This window comes from Anopheles maculipalpis, chromosome 2RL (genome assembly GCF_943734695.1).
Source record: "Anopheles maculipalpis chromosome 2RL, idAnoMacuDA_375_x, whole genome shotgun sequence".
Taxonomy (NCBI): Eukaryota; Metazoa; Arthropoda; class Insecta; order Diptera; family Culicidae; genus Anopheles; species Anopheles maculipalpis.
In genome coordinates this window covers 75,252,763-75,276,196 of record NC_064871.1, presented here as the reverse complement: position 1 = coordinate 75,276,196, position 23,434 = coordinate 75,252,763, and the positions used below count along the sequence as shown (strand labels likewise).

The window sequence follows — 23,434 nt, the reverse complement described above, 5'->3', positions numbered from 1 at the left end:
ACTATCGCCGGTGTTGAGGATCTCGTCACCGAAGCTAAACTGCATGATCGTGGGCACAACTAGCATGGACAATTGTGTATCAAGAGGGCGGAAATGGGAATGGAGTAAATGGTTACAATTTTTAAAAAAGGAATATAATGTACCATTAATTACTAGCTCGGCAGATTGAAAGGCTTCTCCGGCACGATTTTTCACACGACATTCGTAGGTGCCACGATTGAAGTATCCTATCGGATCGATACTTAACGAGCTTAGACGCTCCGACACGCGTCCTATTATCACACCATTCTCATTCGTCGGTAGCTGATTGCCGTTCATGTACCAGCGAATCTCTAATGGAGCATCACCCTTAAAAACCATACAATTTACTGCTGTGCTTTCACCCGAGTTGAGTGGTTCCTCTCCAAAAGAAAATGGAGTAATTGAGGGTGGAACTGAAGGCGAACGGGGAGGAGAAAAAACAGGAAGGAAAGGAGTAGTTCAATAATACAATATCTAATAACCCCAAACCTATCACTTTTAGCTGAGATATGTGGCGCACTTCGCCTGCCTTGTTTCGCGCCAAACAAGTATAGTTCCCGGCATGCTGCGAACTAACCGACTCGATCGTCAGCATACTAACACGATGGCCACTCTTCGTAATGATCACCCCGTTATCATCACCCGTGTACAACGGTTGCCCGTTAAACGACCAAACAATTTCAATTGGCATATCTCCCTTGGTCACCGCACAGCTAACAGTTGTCATGGCGGACGTATCGAATGGTTCATCACCGAATTCGAAGGGCATGATGTATGGGACCACTTGCAACGAAAAGAATTTTGATTGTGAAGAGAAGGACGAATAAAGGATATCAGGAGTATAAAGGGCCACACGATGGAAAAAAATATTAACTAAGCAAAGAGTATCAACCTATCACAACCAGCTCGGAGCTATGTTCGACCGCTCCGGCCGCATTGCGTGCGACACATGTATAATTCCCCGCGTGCCACGGATGAACCGATTCTATTGACAGTAGACTACTGCGTTGACCACTTCTAGTTATTGAAATGCTTTCACCAGACACCATTACTTGCTGATTGAAGGACCAACTTATATTGATTGGCAGATCACCTTTGGTGACAGTGCAGCTGATCGTTACTGCGCTGTAGATGTCGAACGGTTCCTCACCAAACTCGAACGGATGAATGATGGGTAGAACTTACAGAAAGGAGGAAATTGAAATGGTTTTTTGCGGAGTAGGAGTATTAACATTAATAGCACTGATGCAGTGTAAATTAACTAACCCATCACATTTAGGATGGATGAGTACTCGGCAGTACCCGCCTTATTACTAGCAACACAACTATAATTTCCTGCATGGCGTGGCTGAACCGATTCGATGGACAGCATGCTAATTCTATGTCCACTGTTTGTGATCAACACACCATCTCCACTATGAATTTGACGATCGTTGAAGAGCCAGGCAATTGTAATGGGAAGATCACCCTTCGTTACGGCGCAACTGACTGTGGTAGCGCTATAGATGTCGAACGGTTCCTCACCAAACTCAAACGGCAATATGATCGGCAACACTGACGAGAACATTGAAGATGGCAGAATAATATATCTAAATCTTATCGCTGATAGTTCACATGAAAAGAGTAAAGAGTCTCCGAAGCGATCATATCTAACACACAAAATCCCGGTTGTCCATTACATTTTCTTGACTTAACGACCTTCTAAGGTTACGCGGGCATCTAATGGTTTAATAGACTTCCTGATACCACGTAGTAATTGGATTGCCAGTCCCAGTACGGGATAACAGTCGGGTTGGGATTTAAACCCTGATCCTGCCGTGTGAAGACTCACCACCGAACTCCCCTTTCTATCCATCACTAATTCTTAATTTCAACACTCATCTCTAGAACAGATTGGTTTATAGAATGAAGGGAATTAAAGGAAGCAGTATATGAAACTATCATGCAATTACAATCCTTTGCACTTTACCCATAACAGTCAACTCAGCCGAATGCTGCGCAGAGCCAGCAGGATTTTTTGCGATGCAGGTGTAGTTTCCGGCATGTCTAGGCTGTACTGATTCTATTGACAGCATACTAACTCTCTGCCCGCCGGGCGTAATCAGTACACCATCGTTCGTATGCAAACGGTAGGAAATAAAGTACCAGCTAATTTCTATCGGTGAATCGCCCTTCGTTACTGCACAAGTAACGGTAGTGGTGGAGTAGATATCGAACGGATCCTCGCCAAAATCGAACGGCATTATTATAGGAAGAACTGGAGAAGTTTGCACATGAGGAAAGGCGTTAAAATAAGGCAACCAAAGACATAAACTTATTAATTGTAGCTCCCATCCAAACTAACCCATAACCTTCAGCTCTGACGAATGCTGTGCCTGACCGGCAGGATTTTTCGCTATGCACGTATAGTTACCGGCGTGTCGTGGTTGTACGGATTCGATCGAAAGAAAACTTATCTTCTGCCCATTGCTCGTGATGAGTACCCCATCACTAGTTCGCAGCCGATAGTCGTTAAACAACCAAATTAGTTCGATCGGAGAGTCTCCCTTAGTGACGGCACACGATACCGTGGTAGTACTGTAGATGTCGAACGGTTCGTCTCCAAACTCAAATGGCAAAATTATTGGCGTCACTTTGGAGGACAAGAACAGCACGAAACTTAGTGGAAACAATTTGCAACAGGAACTTTAAAAGGATATTTGAGGAAGGGAGATAATTTCAAACATGGCGTGCTAGTACGGGCTTTCCTACCAATCACTTTCAGCTCCGACGTATGCTCAACAAACCCAGCCTTATTTCGTGCAACACACGTATAGTTTCCAGCATGGCGGGCCTGTACCGATTCGATGTAAAGCAAGCTCATCTTCTGTCCACTTTTCGTGATCGTTATACCGTCGTTGGAGAATATTTTGCTTCCATTAAACATCCAGTTAATCTCGATCGGTGTGTCGCCCTTCGCCACAGCACAGCTAACCGTCGTAGTGCTGTGTGTGTCCGACGGTTCATCGCCAAACTCGAAGGGTAAAAGTATCGGAGGAACTTTCAAAATGCGAAATAGGAAATAGGGAATTTTTAAACCCTCGGGATTTTTGTCGATATTGTGGGGGAGTTGGGATCAAAATGACAGCAAAATAGAATAAGGTAGACCAACAAACACTTTACCAATAACTTTCAACTCCGACGTATGCTCTACAAGACCAGCCCTGTTTCTTGCGATGCACGTATAGTTTCCCGCATGTCGCGGCTGAACGGACTCTATCGAGAGGATACTTATTTTCTGACCGCTCTTAGAGATGAGTATACCATCGTTTGAGAATATCACGCTACCTTCAAACATCCAATTGATTTCTATTGGCGTATCACCTTTCGCAACGGCACAACTGACGGTAGTTGTGCTAGCCATATCCGCAGGTTCATCACCAAACTCGAACGGAAGTAGAATTGGAGGTACTTAGGAGAGGTTGTGAAAATAACAAAAACAGGATATTACACAGACGCAGAACCAACTTCAATTACCAATCACTTTTAGCTCGGACGTATGCTCGGCAAAGCCGGCACGATTTTTCGCGACACATGTGTAGTTACCAGCGTGTCGTGCCTGAACCGACTCTATCGATAGGAAACTAATCTTTTGGCCACTCTTCGTGATGAGAATACCATCCGACGTGAATAGTTTACTGCCATTAAACATCCAGTTGATCTCTATCGGAGGATCTCCTTTTGCAACGGCACAGTTAACAGATGTAGTACTTTGGACATCCGCAGGCTCTTCTCCAAAGTCGAACGGAAGTAATATAGGAGGAACTTACGTAGAAGACGAAAGGCATATTAGGAACATTATGGAAGCTTAAGGATCACGCTAAGGTAAGGTGCACAACTAAAATCACGCTATAATTAATTTCTGCAATTACCAATCACTTTCAATTCTGCAGTATGCTCGACAAACCCTGCTCGATTTCTAGCGACACAAGTATAGTTACCGGCGTGCCGTGCCTGAGCAGACTCGATAGATAGGAAACTAAGCTTTTGACCACCTTTTGTAATGAGAATCCCATCAGATGTGAATAGTTTGGTACCGTTGAACATCCAGTTGATTTCTATTGGTGGATCTCCTTTTGCAACAGCGCACGTTACAGAGGTGGTACTCTGCGCATCTACGGGTTCTTCTCCAAAATCAAACGGAACCAGTATGGGCGGAACTTTTGTGGAATTCAAACGAACATTAGGGATATTGAGGACTTCAGGATTAGATAAATATAATTAACAAACTTTAATACAAATTTCCCCGTCATTACCAATAACTCTTAACTCCGACGTATGCTCAGCAAAGCCGGCACGATTTCTAGCGACACATGTATAGTTTCCGGCGTGACGTGCCTGAACCGACTCTATCGATAGGAAACTAATCTTTTGGCCACTCTTCGTGATGAGAATACCATCCGACGTGAAAAGTTTACTGCCATTAAACATCCAGTTGATCTCTATCGGAGGATCTCCTTTTGCAACGGCACAACTAACCGTCGTAGTGCTCTGGACATCCGCAGGCTCTTCTCCAAAATCGAACGGAAGCAATATGGGCTGAACTTATTTGGAATGCGAGTGACATATTTGGAAAGTTAAGGAAGCTGGGAATCCGTAGTTTGCAGGATAGGATTTATAAACAAAATAATTCAATCGCTTTCTCATTATTTACCGATGACTTTCAACTCAGATGTATGCTCTACTGCGCCGGCACGATTGGTAGCAAGACATGTATAGTTTCCGGCGTGTTTCGGCTGTACGGTCTCTATCGACAACATACTGATCTTTTGTCCATTTTTCATAATGGATATTTCATTGCTCGCTTCAATCTTACGCCCTTCAAACAACCACTCAATTTCAAGCGGTGTATCACCTTTCGCCACCGCACAACTGACCATCGTAGTGCTCAACACATCAGCCGGCTCGTCGCCGAATTCGAACGGAAGTAAAACCGGGAGAACTTCGATGGAAATTTTAGGATAGAGAACAGGAATTCTAATGTAAAGTAATGGTAAAATAAAACTATTTCTAACCTATAACCTTCAGCTCAGAGCTATGCTCAACGAAACCTGCCTTGTTACGTGCGACACACGTATACCGACCCGCATGTCTCGGTTGAACGGAATCGATGAACAGAATGCTCATTTTTGGACCCGACTTTGTAATCGTTACACCATCACCAGAACCAACACTTTCCCCATTGAACATCCAGTTGATTTCGATCGGTGCATCACCCTTGATCGCCGCACAGCTCACGGTGGACGTGGTGAGCATATCGAACGGTTCCTCACCAAACTCGAACGGCATTATTAGGGGTTTTACTGGATAGAGAACACAGAGTTGGGAAGTAAGGAAATGCATAACGGAACGAAGACGAAAACGAAAAGATACTATGCACAGATGCTCCGGGATGTTCACTACTATTTACCTATCACCTTCAACTCGGATGTGTGATTCGCATGTCCGGCAATATTTTTAGCAACACAAGTATAATTTCCCGCGTGATGCGAATGGACGGATTCGATCGTAAGCATACTGATGCGCTGACCGCTTTTGGATACGAGTACACCCGATTCACCCAGCACCACATCCTGTCCGTTGAATAACCAACTAAAGCTGAGCGGTGTGTCACCCTTCGTAACAGCACAATTCACTGTGGCCATACTCGACTCATCGAGAGCATCCTCACCAAACTCAAACGGCAAAATTACAGGCAGAACTAGTACCAAGAACAACCCCTTCGAACAATTAGTTGGACCAAGTGGGACATTTTTGGAAGGGATTTATAACAAATGGATGAAGCTATAAAATCGCATCACAACTCAAACAAACCCATCACTTGTAACAGCGAAGTATGCGTCACTTCTCCAGCTCTATTCGCCGCGTGACAGGTATAGTTTCCGGCATGGCGAGACTGAACCAATTCTATCGTTAGCATGCTAGCCTTATGGCCACTTCTCATAATCAACACACCATCGTTCGTTGCAATGCGACGCCCGTTGTACAACCAGCTAATGTCGATCGGTGTATCTCCTTTAGTAACTATACAGCTTACAGACGCCGTACTTCCAGTATCGAAAGGTTCATCACCAAACTCAAACGGTAGTATAATGGGTATTGCTAATGGGTGTGTTCAGTCCACAAAACAGTGAAGGATAAATGGAGTAAAAGGAAGGAAAAATGGCGCTTGATGATTGATATCATAACTCTGTTTACTTATCACTCTAAGCTGGGACGTATGCTCTGCTGTTCCTGCCTGATTCCGTGCACTACACGTGTAGTTACCAGCCTGCTTCGAAAGTACGGATTCAATCGATAGCATTGAAATTTTATTTCCACTACGATTTATCAATACAGCATCACTGGAGGACAGTCGACGTCCATTGAACATCCAGCTTATATCGATCGGTGCATCACCCTTCGTTACGATGCAACTAACCGAAACAGTACTGCCCGTATCATACGCCTCATCACCAAACTCGAACGGGAATATGATGGGAATAACTTTGGATCATCAGAAGAGGAAAGAACGCCCGGGAGTAATGATTAGAATGGAAACAAGGACACCCGATCTTACCCATCACCTGTAACTCCGCAGTATGTTTAGTGCTACCGGCACGATTGCTTGCGTGGCACGTATAGTTGCCCGCATGTCTCGAGTCGACCGCATCGATCGAAAGAATCGAAATTCGTGGACCACTATTTGTGATCATGACAGCATCGTTCGCTGCCAGCCGACGACCATTAAAAGACCATCCGATATCGATCGGTACGTCTCCTTTCGTAATAATACAACTCACGGAAGCTGTGCTGCCCGTGTCGAAAGCTTCTTCTCCAAACTCAAACGGCAGTATCAGAGGTATTACTAACACACACGAAAAAAGCACCAGAAGAAGAGACAATAGGAAAGTGGGAACAAAATGGAAGGGTTAACCAACGGCAGACTTCTTCCCTAAACTCTTACCCATAACCTGTAACTCTGCTGTATGCTGAACACTTCCTGCATTATTTCTCGCTGAACAGGTATAATTTCCAGCATGTCGCGAATGTACAGAGTCTATAGAAAGCATGCTAATTTTGCCACTTCCCTTCGTAATCAGAATCCCTTCATCTAGCGTGATGCGTCGGCCATTAAACATCCAGCTAATGTCGATTGGCGTATCACCCTTCGTTACGATACAGCTTACCGATGCAGTACTACCACTATCAAACGCTTCTTCACCGAACTCGAATGGCAGAATTATGGGAACCACTAATCATTCAAATAGGAAGGAGAAACCGAAGGAGACCAGGAGAGGGACGCAAAACAATTAAATATCTATTAAAAGTACAGGAATTGCTCCTACCAATCACTTTCAACTCCGAACTATGCTCAACACTTCCAGCAGCATTACTGGCACGGCAGGTATAGTTGCCGGCGTGACGCGAACGGATCGATTCGATGTACAGTGTACTCATTTTCTGGCCTAGCTTCGACACTGTTATACCATCATTGCTCGAGATGCGTCGACCGTTAAACATCCAGCCGATATCGATCGGCACATCACCTTTCGTTACGACGCACTGTACCGAAACTGTGCTAGAGGAGTCGAAAGGATCCTCACCGAACTCGAAGGGCATAATTTGTGGAACAGCTAAAGTCGCATTTTTTGAAGAGAAATCGTTTTTCTACAATATTGTAATCCTAGACGACGTTACGAAGGGTATCGGGGAAAGGATTTTAATGTGCATTTTACATCCTACTATGCAGTGATTACCGATAACTTTCAGTTCCGACGTATGTTGTGACTCTCCTGCTTTATTCCTAGCTACGCAGGTGTAATTTCCGGCATGGCGCGACTGGACCGATTCGATTGAAAGTATACTAATCTTCTGACCGCTCTTCATAATATTGATTCCATCGTTTGTCGTTACACGATTGCCGTTAAATAGCCACTCAATCATGATCGGCGTATCACCCTTCGAGACAACACAATTGATCGAAACTGTGTTCATCATATCGACCGGTTCTTCGCCAAAATCGAAAGGAAACACCGATGGACCGACTGTTTACAAAAGAAAGATGGAGCACATACTCTTAGCTCCAGGAATTGGGAAGATACGAGGAGGAAAGCTAACAGGAGCTCTTTAAATAATTGATCATGAAAGTATTAACCGTTCACTTGCAGCAACGCTGTCTGTTGCACCTGTCCGGCACGGTTTTGTGCAACACAGGTGAAGTTTCCACTATGCTGATCGCGTATCGCCTCAATCGTAAGCACACTCATTCGCTGATTCGTTCGACTGATCGTGATACCGTCTTCAGACGCAATGCGTCGATCGTTAAACTTCCAGAAGATATCAATCGGGAAGTCACCCTTGTTCACCGTGCACGATGATGTTACCATATCATTCAAAAATATTATATCGCTACCAAACTCGATCGGAAGCATGTGGGGAAGGACTGTTCGAATTGTATGTTTAACAGGGTAAGTTAGCGGAAAAGGAATCATAAAACAGAACCATTAACGATAGCAGAATGATCAAACCGTTCACAAAAAGAGACGCCATATGTATAGCGTGACCGGCAGGATTTTCCGCAATACAACTATAGTTGCCGGTGTGACGATCACGCACGGACTCGATCGTAAGGAAGCTTGTGCGCTGAGTTTGTCTTGAGATCAGTACACCATTGTTCGTGGTGAGATGGTTACCGTTGAACTGCCAACGAATATCAACGGGAGAATCGCCCTTGCTGACCGTGCAAGATACGGACACCGTGTCCAGGGAGAAAATTTCTTCACTACCAAAATCAAACGGCACTATCTGTGGGAGAACTGCATCGGTTTGGGTACATTACTGATCGGATGGAAGGAGTTGAGAGGTATATATGACAAGCGACAAGGAAAAGTGCTAAATTGCAAAGACTTCACACACCGTTCACCAACAATGGCGTCACATGTTCCATGCTACCAGCGTGGTTCATGGCAATACAACTGTAATTTCCACTATGCCGATCGCGTACCGACTCAATGCTGAGTGTGCTAAGCCGTGGACTCGGTCTACTGATTAGAATTCCATCGTTGGAGTAAATTTTACGTCCATTCAGCAACCAAACGATGTCGATCGGAAGATCGCCTTTATTAACGGTACACGTCGCCGACACCATGTCCATAGCGAAAACCGCATCCTCACCAAAAACAAACGGAACTATCTGTGGAGACACTGGTAAACTATCGTTGTTTTTTTTATTCCATCCGTGAAAGGGCCTGTCGGATTCCGGACGATCTCCGGACGATTAAACTCTCGGGAGGTAAACTCCCTTGTAACTCGAGAGCCGCGTAAGTCAGATACTGACTGTATTTGACAGGACTCTCTGCATTGTTATACTAATCTAACTAGAATTTTCAAGAACGCTGGAACGCCGATAAGGTGAATAATGGAATAAGCAAAACAAATGGGAACTAATGCTCTACACAACGCTCATTCACCGTTTACAAAAAGGACTGCAGTATGCTCCATCATTCCTGCCTGGTTTTTAGCAATACAAGTGTAATTGCCACTATGCCGATCACGCACAGAGTCAATACTCAGTGTGCTAATACGCGTACTTGTCCGGCTGATCAGTACACCATCGTTTGTGTACAACTTTCTCGGCTTTCCTAAACTTGGAAACGTTGGTGTGAACTCCCATACAATTTCGATGGGCATATCACCCTTGTTCACGGTGCACATAGTCGATACCATATCAAACTGGTTTATCTGCTCCTCTCCGAAAGCAAATGGAACTATTTGCGGTAGAACTGCGTACAGATCATATGGTTAAGAAGTTGGTTTATCCCTCCTGCCATTCTTGTTCAAGATATGACCGACATATGATATTAGTTACTCGTAACAAAACATTCACCGAGCTCCATTCTCCGCAGTCCGCATACATTCAACATTCAATTCATCCTGTTATTTACGATTCGATGTTATGGAATATAGCAACGGCAGTAATCATCATCCATTGAGTGTAAGAAAAATTACATTCAAGTGAAACTTCACTGCCGTTACCATGTCCGCATACATAGTAAAGAATCTAGTACATATGGAACATTCCACTTACCCATAACTTGAACTTCCAGTGTGCCTCGCGCAGTATATCCTTCCGAGTTCTTAGCAACGCACGTGTACGTAGCTTGATCTGAGTTTCGTTCGACGTTTTCGATGATTAAAGTTCCATTCGGGAACACTTTCTGCTTGCGGTTGATGGGTAGTTGTCGGTTGTCTGGAACAGAGGAAAAAAAATGAAATTAAACCTTGACTCAAACTCCAAATGTCCCAAATGCCTCAACTTACCTCGTTCCCAAACAATCGATTCGATAGGATAGCCAGCTACCGGGCAGGTGACGATCAACGTTTCTCCAGCGACAATTGCCTTCTTTTCCATCGTCCGCACGTACGGTAGACCGTATACATTCAGCTTAGCGGAGTGTTCAGCAACACCGACTTTACTGCTAGCCATACACTTGTACAAACCGCCATCGTTCGAGTGGATCGACGTAATGTTCAAATGCGACACAACGTCACCATTCACCGTCACATACTGTCCGACTTGATAGCGTTCACTGTTCGTGATTTTCTTCCCATCCAATTCCCAGCTGATTTCGGGCGTCGGGTTACCACCGGCAACACACTTTAGGAATACGGACGGTCCTGGATGGCGTGTTTCCTCGGGGAATGCTTCACGGATTATCGGTGGGTCAACTGGAAGTATAAAGCATGCGAAAGATGTTAGCGATGTTAATCCTGCCACACATTTCCTTCCTCTTCTTCCTACTTACAGCGTCCTCCGAGTTTCAGTTCAGCGCTAGCCTGTGCACTTTCCTGATCGTTGCGAATGAAGCACTGGTACATGCCCTTGTCCTCCTTCTTGACCGACTCAATACGCAACACCGCATCACTGTGACCGAGCGATTTGCCATCCTTCATCCAGGAAACGGTTTTGATCGGATTGCCGGAGAATTTGCACGTAAACACTGCCGGACGGCCAAAGTCTACCGTTTGTGTGCGTGGTTCAATCTTTGCTGCTAGCGGTGCCGTTACCGTCAGGACAGTTTCCACACTTTCGCCTCCAACCGAATTGTTCACAACGCACAGGTACTTGCCGGAGTCGTCCACTACCGCATCCTTGATGATGAGCGTTCCGGAAACTTGCTTCACACGTTCGTCCAAAACGACGGCCTTCTTTTGCTGAGTTCCTTCGATGTATTTGTACCATCTGTAACGTTAAGCAAATAAAGTATCCATATGAGCAAAGGTGGGCCTTAACATTCTTGAATTCGTCAGCTTTTTTCCATAGTCCATAAACGAAGAAAGAACAATTAATAAAACATTTATTTATTTTTAAAGAAAACAGAATAAAACTAGGGAAATCGAAAGCGTAAGAAAACCAAACTTTAAAAAGTGAAACAAAACTTTACATTCAATGAATAGCACACAAGAAAACGGAACACATAAGCTCGTATGACTATGGAATACAGCTTGTGATGTTTATATATATACTTTTTTGTAATGGACATATTTTGGAATCTAGTCGGACGATCAGTGCAAGCCCTCCTTTAATGTATTTTCTATTTTAAAGCTATATAATTACCTGTAAGAGAATGAAAGTAAGATCACAAAGCACATCAAGGCCAATATCATATGTAGTGAAGTGAATTTTTAAAATATTTATTTATAATTAATTATGACGGTATAATATCATGTTGTTAAAATTTTAAAATAATCATATAATAATTCGATCAAGATAGATATCTATAACAATGTTTAAAAAAAATGCTGATTTGAATTTAACTTTGTTGATCTACATAAAATAATATCACGTAGCTCAGCGAAGAGCGCTCTTTTGCGCACAATTCGCTCAATGTTGAGCTACCTCGCACTCTCCAAAATTAACTAGATATTACATTAATACTCTATTGAGAATTTTTTGTCATACTGTAATCTATACCACAACTGCTTGCTATAAATTTTGATTAAATTAAATTAGCCAGTGGATGATGGCAAATAATTTTGTAGCGATCTTACTTTCATTACTCCATACTTACCAATAATCTGCCATTTATTACGCTTCTTTTCAAGAAATATGCAATTCAACTTCATATTCTGAAGGCTTTACAGGTTCAATGAACAGTTCCTTTCACTATCAACTAGTTTCATACATTTTACAACATCTACTGTCCCAATACAGGATGTATTCTTCGCTTACCGAAAGCTGGGCATTGGAAATGATTGCCCCAAACAGAGAATGGCAAAATCTTGCCCTGATTTCACCTTCATTTCTTGCAGCAATCCTCCCGATATCTTCGGAGGAACACTCCCAATTGGTTCTAGGTAAAAATTTTACAACGAGAAATACCATAAAATGGATGTTCTTAATCCTTTAAAAAATCAAAACCCTTAAAGACCTTGCCGTTGGGATGTACGGTATGCCTGATAGGAGCTTTATTATCATATGACCATACCTAAAATTGGGCGTTGGATAGGATTGCCCGAGACATAGTATAGCAAAATCATCATCGGCTTTCACAACCAAATCTTGCAAGTGATGTCCAGCTATCTTTGGTGCAACACTTCCAACAGGCTCTAACGATAGAATACATTTTACCAATTAAAGCGTGATCAATCGGTTGCACTATTGTGTGTATCAAAACAAATTGCCTCTAACGAACAAAGCAACTTCATTACCTAAACACCGGTACGGGAAAGGATTGTGCTAGACACAGCAACGCTAAGCTCGTGTTCATTTCCACGATCACTTCCTGCAGTCGTCCACCGGATATTTTAGGTCCAACGCTTCCCACTGGTTCTAAAAGATTCAAAATACGACACCATTTTATGATTCTGTTCTCCTATCCGTCCATTTATCCCTTCTCATCGACAGCAAACACTAAACACTGACTGAATGTGATATAATGATAGGCAAAATGGGTGGTAAAAGCATAAGTTGCTTCAGTGCAGCGTAAAGAAATGTTAACAAACAGAAGAAATTACTGTTACTCAAATCAAACCGATCGCCAACATCAAAACGCACCATCGGGAATAAAGCGTCATCGATGAAGAACAAAAACTAACGTAAGAAAACGGAAACTTGTACGCTCGCGGTTCGCTTCTCTGACAGCTCTCAAACGAGACATTGGACATTAGACATGTCCGCCTGCAAGTTAATCGCGTTAACGAAAACGAGAAACAAGACACAACGCAACCAAATCAAAGCACTATCAGCAATCACCTGAAGGCCGGCGTTGGAAAGGCTTGCCCAAGACAGAGTATTGCAAAATCCTGCGCACTTGTTACACGCATTTCCTGAAGGCGATCTCCGGAAATTTTCGGTGCAACACTGCCGACAGGTTCTGCGGGAAAAGAAAGAAGAGAGTGTAAGAGAAAGAGAGCGAGTAGGTATGTAACCAATATGCAACGATACGGATTGATAAGAAGTCATTTAAAAAAAAGAGCAAGTGTTACAGCTATGCTTATCTACCTAAGAAGTGTAACAGAGATCGAACAATTCTTCCACATCCGGCCGATCACTTTCGTGCGATTAATTTCGTTTGTAGGAATTTCTGATTACATTTACACGCCAACTGTCATATTCCAATGTCGCCCTTCAGCGTGATTCACTCCGCTAATCGTCTTGTTTTTGCGTTTGCTTCTTAAGAGGACGAGAGCAGAGCAGAGTCGCGAATGGATCGTGATAAGCATTGCTGATAGTGTTTTGGTGTTGCTTTCGCACGCTTACCTCATTATGGGAACTGGAAACGCCTGGGCCTGACAGAGCAACGCAAAGCTGCTGTTAGCCGATTTGTCGAAAATGCTTCCCTTTGATTCCGACGAGAACGTGGGCGGTTTGGAACCGACGGGTTCTGTGTGTCGATGGGAGCGCCGGAGGTAAAATTTAATATACAAATATATAAAAAAATGACATGTAAGCAATCCGCGCATATACGTTGTTTGATGTTGGCGATATGTGTTGCGTTTTGAAGTCTACACGAATTTTCGCGTTGGCAATTTTGAGTTATTGGAAAGAGATGGATATCATCCTAGCTCTTTGTAATATTAACGAACTAATTGCACGATAAACTGCCATTTTGAACTAACCTAGTAATGGGCACTGGATAAGCTTGGGCCTGACACAACAGAGCAAAGCTTGTGTTTCTGTACCGCCTAAAGATGCTTCCCATAGAATCAGACGAAAATGTGGGAGCTTTGGATCCGATCGGTTCTAGCGAGTGCAGTAAATAAAACAGCAAATAAATAAGTCTTCAAACATCATCTTATCTAACTAGCTCATTTGCCCAAATGTTGAGACATGAGAGAATTCTAAGGACACACATCTAATCGTTACTCATACCTTGTAACTGGTACGGGATATGCCTGTGCTTGGCAAAACAATGCCACAATCGAGTCGCTCGGTTTAACAAACATGCTAATCTTGGAATCAGTCGAAAACGTTGGAGGTTTAGATCCGATGGGTTCTATGCATAGTATTCATAAAATAGAAATAACATTTTTTTAATAATCCTAGCATTATTGATTCTGACACAAATACCATATTGCCTGAACGTGGAAGCGATAGGATGTCCTTAATGGTTATGTCAACCTGTCACGTACCTTGTAATGGGAACCGGATATGCTTGGGCTTGACAAAAAAGAGCCAGGGTCCTATTGCTGGCCTCGACAAACGAACTACTACGTGCAGTTGTGGAAAACGATGGAGCCTTCAGACCGATAGGTTCTGGGGGGGACCAAATACGTAAGATAATTCTCTACTGTAGTCTATCATTCTGTCTTATGAAATTGCCTGATATGTTGGAAGTACTGGAAGAAGTTGGATATACTATAGGAGATGAAGCTCTCTGTCACCAGCGCCTACCTCGTAATTGGAACCGGAAAAGCCTGTGCTTGACAGAACAACGCGAATGTAGTATTACCGGAGTACTTGAATGATCCACTCAATTGTGCGGTCGGAAATGATGGTGCCTTCAATCCGATAGGTTCTAACGAATGTTAAAATAAACAGTCGAACATCCTTAAATAATACTCATTTTTTCTTTTTTTTTAAGCCCTAAATGTTGGGTAGAGTACAACTGTAATCCGATTTACCTTGTGATCGGCACTGGAAACGCCTGAGCTTGACAGAATAATGCAATTGTTGAGTTACTCGGTAACTTAAACGTACTACTCAGAGAGGCTGACGAAAATGTAGGAGCTTTCAATCCGATGGGCTCTGATGAACATGTTTAATTGCCGAATTAATTAAACCCTTTAAAACTAATCCCAAATACACTTCCAAACTGCCTGAATTTGTTATCCTTCTACTAGGGTTACCTTGTCACTGGAACAGGAAATGCTTGCGCTTGACATAACAAGGCTAAACTTGCACTGCTAGGTTCAACAAATGAGCTCGTCCGCGATGCCGATGAAAAACTGGGAGCTTTCGAACCAATCGGTTCTAAATAAAACAGAATTCGATCTTACTCTCTTGGTGGATCACTGAATTTAGCTTATTGAATCTAAATCGCAACAAATTGCCTGACAAAAATCGGGGTTTTACCTCGTGATTGGAACAGGAAACCCTTGAGCCTGACACAAAAGTGTAATCGTAGAATTGGCCGGCTTTTTGAAGGAGCTAGTACCAGAATCGGACGGGAACGTGGGTGCTTTTGATCCGATCGGTTCTTCGGTGAAATAAGCGTAAGAAAAGTAAGTCTCAAAACCCAAATTACTCCTCATCAATCTCTAACCAACTGCCTGAATGTGTGATGGAATAAGTGCAAGGATTACCTTGTGATAGGAACCGGATATGCCTGGGCCTGACAAAACAGTGCGACACTCGTATTGCTCGGTTTCATAAACGTAAACGTTTTCGAATCAAACGAAAATGTCGGTGCCTTCGAACCGATTGGTTCTGGGGAGGGAATGGTGACATTCTACCATATTAATCTACCACGGTTTCAACCAGTTACAACAATCAAAACCAAATTATGCCCGAATGCAGGGAATTTACTACCTGGTCACTGGTACTGGATACGCCTGGGCCTGACAGAAAAGCGCAATGTTTGAGTTGCTTGGCTTCACGAAGTACAGTTTCTTATAGTCAAAATTGAACGTTGGAGGCTTTGAGCCGATCGGTTCTGCAAGAAAAGAATTACCATCCTTACCATAAACTACCTTAACACGCTAATGCTCAAATCGCCATAATAGGATAGGGCTGTGGTACAAGAAAGGTTAGTAGACTACGGACGTACCTAGTGATTGGAACTGGAAATGCTTGAGCTTGGCAAAACAGTGCAAGACTCGTGCTGCTCGGTTTGTTGTAAGTAATGCTGCGAGCGTCAGAAGTAAATGTTGGCGCTTTTGAACCAATCGGCTCTGTAAAGCAAGTACACATTTGAAATAGTCAAAACATTCTTTTTCAACATACTTCCTGAACATTGAAACTTGGGCTACCCTGAGATACATTAAGGAAATCTAAATCTGAAATCAATTGTTCTACAATTATTTAAGAGCCATTATGGCAGAGATCTCTTGGGATCTCGAATCTGTTTCCAAGGCTTTAAAATTATCCACACAAACGCCAACATTGGTCTATACAGATCCCAAAATGACGGAGCACTTCAACCAATTGCCAATAGACCTACCTAGTGATAGGAACTGGAAATGCTTGCGCCTGACAGAAAAGGGCCAAACTATGATTGCTCATCTTTGTGTACGATCTGCTATTCTCGTCGGAAGCAAATGTGGGTGCTTTCGATCCAATTGGCTCTAGAAATGGTGCGTAAATAGGACAGGGTTACATAGGAATTTACCGATATACTGGGACAGGAAATGCCTGGGCGTTGCAGAGTAAGGTGAGCCACTGTCCAGCTTCAACACGCGACACAAACAATGCCGCATCGTTACTAAAGGAAGGTGCCTTAAATCCGACTGGCTCTAGTTTGTTTGTTGTGAAAGAAACATACGATCATTTGATCATTCAAATGGACTGCAAACTAACTAAAGTATGCCGGTAAGGATATGGGTACCCCTTCTATCTCTTACAAATGCACACAGATTATTACCTATAAATCGGTACTGGAAAAGCTTGTGCATTGCAAAGGAGTGTAACACGCGTACCGATCTCCCACGATAGTGCAAACTGTGATGCGTCATTATTGAAGCTGGGAGGCTTGAATCCCACCGGTTCTACGATGTTTTGAAAATAGATATAATGAGAGTCATTTCTACAAACTGCCTTCACCTTCAAAAAGGTACCCTGAGATTGGTGCCTACCTAAACACTGGGACAGGATATGCCTGTGCTTGGCATAGGAGCGCAACAGTCCGATTTAGTAAACTATCCACGTAGTTCATGGAATGCGTAGCAAACGATGGTCCCTTGCTGCCAATCGGTTCTACGAGGGCGATCATTGGGAAATGGCATGTCATATAATCAACAAATTGTTACCCTTCGGAACGCTTTGGGATAGGATACACTGATTCGCACTTACTTAAAGATCGGTACCGGATAGGCTTGAGCTTGACACAGCAAGCCTACGCTCGAGTTCACACTGATATCCAAGTACGTCATAATGTTTGATCCAAACGAGGGAGCCTTGCTACCAATTGGTTCTGGAGAAGAATTCAAATAGTTCACCACAATCATACGGATTGTTGACCAGATCTATCCTACCTTGCCTTTATGTTTTGGGATAAGGAACACAACCATCATCACTTACTTGAAAATAGGGACGGGAAATGCTTGCGCCTGACATAGCAGTGCCACCGTTCCATTTACAGAATTTCTTACAAATGCCATAGCATCCGTCGAAAAGGAAGGGGATTTACTTCCAATCGGTTCTAAGGTTTTAAAAACACACACAAAATAGATGGAGGCATGACAATCTCTAAAAGTGATATCCTAAAACAGATTAAACAAATCCCTGGGCGTTTGTGCCTACCTGAACACGGGCGTAGGGTAACCCTGGGCCTGACATAGCAATGCGACACTGCTATTCAACGGTGTCATCATGATCGTGATCACGGTAGTAGAAAATGAAGGAGCCTTACTCCCAATAGGTTCTACAAAAAGCGAATAATAACACAACCACACCTTCTTTTAGGAACTCTAGCTCTAGGTGGTTACATTATGTTTTCCAAACCAAAATACCTGAATACTGGAACTGGGAAGGCTTGTGCCTGACACAACAGTGCCATGGTGGCGTTAGAAGCCGCTCGTACAACAGCAATCGCCTCCGAGGATAGAGACGGAGCTTTACTCCCGATCGGTTCTGTTAGAAATTGTGTGATTGAAAGACAAAGCGTGCCATCAATCACGCTTGCCCTACCATCTCGCTTAACGTCCTAAATGTTGGTATAAGATAATCTGTGATGTGACGTGACTAATCTACCTGAACACCGGAACTGGGAATGCTTGGGCTTGGCATGTTAAGGCGGTGCTTGAATTCCCTGCAGTTTTCACCGCGACCATCATGGCATCGTTGGAGAACGATGGCGATTTACTACCGATCGGTTCTAGACATGAAGAAATTTAGTGTCCAATTTAAATCGGAAAAAACTATTCAAGGAAGGTTGTACAATAAATTGAGCATTACAGTAACGCTAACCTGAATGAAGCTACCGGGTACGCCTGAGCAGGACAGAAAAATACTACGCTGTTGTTCATACGACGTTCCATCCAGATTTTCTTACTATCCACTGACAGTACCGGTGGCTTAGCACCGATCGGTTCTACAGAACGAAAGTTACAATTTAGAGTTTGAAAATTCGTTTTAAGTTTGATACAAACTAACGAAGTTTACTACAAATCAAAACAAATTGACAGAAGATTGTCGGATAGTAAGTGATCTCTTTCGACAGTTCTTCAGCATGTCCTCATCTCACCAATATCTCACCTAAAGTTAGGAGCAGGAAAACCTTGCGCTAGACACAGCAGAGCAAGATCACTGTTTGGATCGACAAAAATAGGTTTCTGTGTCAGTGAGGGTGTTTTGGGTGCGGTACTAGATACCGGTTCTGAAAATGTCAAATGGGAAAAAGAGCCATTTTACGGACTATATCCACTTCGATAGAACCTATTCACAAGCTGTAAGAATGTTGGTATTAGAATATCTTTCCTTTCAATTTTATGAAGATCCTAAAACATGCTCAGAGCTAATGTCTGCCCCCTATTACCTAAACACTGGCACCGGAAACGACTGCGCTGGGCAAAGCATCGTTACGTTCGCGTCTTTTTGCACGAGCAATTTTCGACTCTCGTCGCCAGATGTTAGCCGAGGTGCAACACTGCCGACCGGTTCTGCAGCGTCCCCAACGCGTAGTACAACAAGCGAATCGGTGTAGTTAAATGCAACACTTTGTGTAAGCTTTATGTGGTCTAAATGTTGGGATATTGGATAGTCAGATTTTAAAAAAAATCGGGCTTACCGAAAGGCAGGTACCGGATACGATTGGGCCGGACAGAGCAATGTGATGTTGGCGGACAAGCGTTCCACCTGCACGCGCATCGCATCACCGGACGTTAGCCGAGGTGCAACGCTGCCAATTGGTTCTATGGGAAAAAGGGCAAACAAAATATTTACCGTAAAACTCGTCCTAGCCCAACGAACCATAGACATAATCGACTTTGACTTCCAATTACTAAAGTATAGAGTGTCCCAAATTTAACAAACACTTTTCCTAATACACTCCGAACGTTGATAACGCATTAATGCATATTGCAACAAGAAACGTTAAGCCTTCAGGACGTCTCACCCAAACGAAAATTCTTTCCCAATGCGCGTGGAAAATGATACTTCATCAGCAGCTCACCTAAATGCAGGCACCGGAAAGGACTGTGCCGGACATAGCAGTGTTATGTTGTGCTCTACTCTGATGTCAAGATTTCGGCTTTTGTCTCCAGTGGTGAGGCGTGGCGCAACACTCGCTAGTGGCTCTATGGCAGTAAGTGATACAAGAAGCTGGATTAATGTCACACTCCGCGTGGTGCCGAACGATTAAAAAACGATCTGACATTTAAGTTCTAGCAACACGCATCTCTTTCGCTGTCTGATACGCTTCCGAGGAAGAGGCCGCACCCTGGGCGCGCTTCACAAACACACGACACGGTTGGCGCAATTGTAAAAGCTAAAGAAATTCAAGAAACATTACCTAAAAACGGCTATCGGGTAGCCCTGGGCAGAGCAAAGTAAAGCGATCGTATTACTACGCCCGACTTCTGCCGTCACGATCTTGGAGGTGGAATCTAGCTTGGGGGACACCCTACCGAGGGGTTCTAAAGGTGGTGGAAGAAACAAAAAAGTGGGGAGATTGGAATCATTGTGCCACGCATGGTACTGAATTAAGCGAGTTGTGCTACTCGATGTGATGTCGGGCCGTGTACGCACGATTATCTCACTTGTCCAGCATCCAGTCCACTAGTTGGTGTGTATGTTAGTTGTGTTATTAATTGTGCTAAACTCGAAGCACCTATTAGTGCAAAACCGTGCCATTTGTGGCAGATGAGTGAGCTCAGTGATCATGGTGTTGGTGAAAAAACAACGTTCCTTCAACAGTTGATTGGAAAAGGAAATTAATTCCCCTTCTGTACGTGGCACCATGCACCGAAACCTTTTGGTGGAGTTGCTCTAGTACCGTGAGTCGTGGTTAGTAGCACAAAATGTCACAAGTGTTGACCATTCCTTTAACCAGGCCTGCTTTAACAACACATACGTTGTTCTATTCATTTTTCGTTTTTGTAGCACACAAACTTGTTAAAACACGAGCGATCTGATTTGAGACACCTATTTCTTCCATTTGCTTTTTGTTTTCGTTAAGAATTTAGATAACTTTCTAACACATCTTTCTGTCAAACAGGCAAACCGAGGCCCGGACCAGAGCTTTCTTCTACACGCAACACAGGGTACCCTATCCCAACATTCAGGCAATTTGTTTTGATTTATTACTGTTATTTTGGGCTGGCAACAAAATTGGCGCGTTTCTGTATCTTCATCTTTTTGGGGTCGCTTATTTTGTTACCAGCGATCATCGGCGTCATAAAAGAAGGAAATAAAACACGCATCAATCTAACGATGAAGGCACAGTAGTTCAGCTTTCGATTTTAATCCGTTCACTCCATAAAGTTGTGATGTTTAATTTGAAATTGTAAAAAATAAAGATAATGAATCACTGTTGGAATGGATTGGAATGGAATTATCAGTATTATTGAATTAAAAATGTTGCACAGTGCGTACCGTAAATATAAAAAGATGGACATTAAATTAAGGCCGCTTTTATGTACGATTTTCAAACTGCTGAGATGCCCAACTAGTTAAAGAATTTTTGTTTGATTTTTTAAATTGGTGAATGGGCTTGATTTATGGTTTTATGTGTGTTAGCCATAATTTATTCTGATTGGCAAAAATACACCAAAAATCGATATAATGTTTTATCTAATCACAGCAAAGCTTTCTCAAAATGTTTTACAAAATTTTACAAAAAAAAACTAAATTGATTCGTTGAGAATTTTCTTTAAAATCGCATTTTTACGTTCTGTACAGTAGCAGATGGGGTTAATTTTTTTTTTATAAATATCTTTTTCTTAATAAAATTTATAATTAAATAGACACCTGCAGGAAGTGCTGAAAACAAGGCGGCGAACCTTACCGTAACCGTGCCCAAAATATATTTTAAAAAAATCAAACAAACAAAAAACTTTGATACACTGTTTTCCGTCTCAAAGAAGAGCCATTCGTACAACAAAATGATACGATCATCATAGTTTTTCATAAGTTTAATTAAACCATAAATCCTTGCAAACAATGTGTAGCTTTCAATTATCTTGAATACATTTATTATATTGTTAAGTTAATGTTTAGAATTGACTGATAATCCCTGCATTGGAATTGTACATAATTATAAAAATAATTCTGTTATTTTTCGTTAAGAATAAATTAAAATCAACTTCACAAAAAAAAAACGAATCAACTTCACAAAAACAAAAATTGGTTTTCATTTTCATGTTTTTATGCTACACAATTATCTTGTTGTGTTATTTTTTTTTATTCAATCAAAATATTGTTTTTATGGCTTTAAGAAAGTTACGTTTTTTTTTATTTAGAAAATCTAATAACTATGCTACACACTGTAAGAGCGAAACCCATATGGCATATTGTAATTTATATTACTATTTATTGTATTAAAATTCCAAAATATGAGGCTCTTCGATCGAAATAAGTATCAAACAATATGCCAGATAATAAAACAACACCGACCTTGATCGCATTAATATTTTATGCCTTTTAAACGGTTATATCCGCATGAATAAAATATTAAACTACTCGCCCAAACATTCGCACTAATTCTACTTGATTCTGCTTGAGAACGGATTCTAATAAATGAGTAATTACATTGTGAACTGATTTAATTGAAAGCTGAAACAGCACTTCATCGCTATCGAGCATAAATTCCACGAACACAAGGCGAGAAACGAACGAACGCTACCATTCTTGCTGTTTTACTCACAGCTGATGATTAATTCACAGCACAAAACAAACCTTCTTACAGAAGACAGAAACAAATCGGCTAACACTCATGAGCATGAACGTTAGTATTAGTTAACATGATTTAGTTAGCAAACTTGTGACGATGAATCTTTAGCACACGGTGGTAACCGGACTTGGCCTTCGCTGGTGGTTCGATGGAATTTGGTTTTATTACTTTTATGACGGATGATGCATTAGCAAGTGATTGGAAGCATGATATAAAAGCACGTGATCGAATGATGAATGTGAACCAACATCACCAGAATTTGTTTTTTCAAAACCAACATCACCAGAAGACGAGCGCGCAAATGGTGATGGGTAAAATTGGGAGCGAAAGAAAAAAAAACACACGAACGCGATCACGTTCCAAACACTTACGACATAATATGCATCACTTTGGAAGCAAACACACGGCAAGATCGGAAAAGTAATGTAAAGCAGCTCGGCACCGAAAGAAATGTTTTTGTATTTTATTAAATTCTCCTGAGAGACATCATAATCCAAATACACGATCTTAATAAATGTAAATAAAACAATTATTTAAAATATTTATGATGTAAAATTATTATTACACAGACCACGTAGAAAATTAAGATCACATACAACTTGATACACTAGATATCATTTAAACGCATTCTAATTAAACCTTTCTTACAATTAAACAGCACAAAACAAAGCACAAAAAAAAGCTTTCATTATCAACTCGTGATCGACTCAATTTCGTTTGTCCGGTACGTGAGAAAACTTTCAACCCGTTTTACACCATCACCAATGGAGTCGTGTAATGGAGTTTGAATTTGTGCAGTTAGAAAGCAGAAGTGCTGCCATCCCCAGCGAGGATCGAGAGCT

The 23,434-nt window shown here is 42.2% G+C and overlaps 1 protein-coding gene across 50 annotated transcripts in view; it reads right to left on the bottom strand.

The window, feature by feature from the left end:
• LOC126568747 (cell adhesion molecule Dscam2) overlaps positions 1 to 23,434 on the bottom strand; it is a 60,723-nt gene that overhangs the window by 16,507 nt on the left and 20,782 nt on the right. For 4 of the 50 annotated variants that reach the window (XM_050225327.1, XM_050225295.1, XM_050225328.1 and 1 more), the window contains exons 5-9: positions 19,491 to 19,614; positions 10,848 to 11,284; positions 10,363 to 10,770; positions 10,130 to 10,291; positions 9,513 to 9,824 (exon numbers count right to left, since the gene is read on the bottom strand). In XM_050225327.1, coding sequence (XP_050081284.1) covers positions 9,513 to 9,824; positions 10,130 to 10,291; positions 10,363 to 10,770; positions 10,848 to 11,284; positions 19,491 to 19,614 — 1,443 coding nt within the window. Of the gene's footprint in view, positions 1 to 143; positions 435 to 510; positions 805 to 913; positions 1,202 to 1,287; positions 1,576 to 2,365; positions 2,654 to 2,772; positions 3,061 to 3,183; positions 3,472 to 4,316; positions 4,605 to 4,714; positions 5,003 to 5,075; positions 5,364 to 5,470; positions 5,762 to 5,874; positions 6,163 to 6,258; positions 6,547 to 6,619; positions 6,908 to 7,006; positions 7,295 to 7,388; positions 7,677 to 7,799; positions 8,088 to 8,197; positions 8,486 to 9,512; positions 9,825 to 10,129; positions 10,292 to 10,362; positions 10,771 to 10,847; positions 11,285 to 12,753; positions 12,875 to 16,075; positions 16,200 to 16,706; positions 16,831 to 17,554; positions 17,676 to 17,782; positions 17,904 to 18,004; positions 18,126 to 18,213; positions 18,335 to 18,454; positions 18,579 to 18,670; positions 18,795 to 18,958; positions 19,080 to 19,490; positions 19,615 to 20,213; positions 20,338 to 23,434 lie in introns of all 50 variants that reach the window. The other 46 variants (XM_050225334.1, XM_050225309.1, XM_050225342.1 and 43 more) reach the window with 37 other exon arrangements.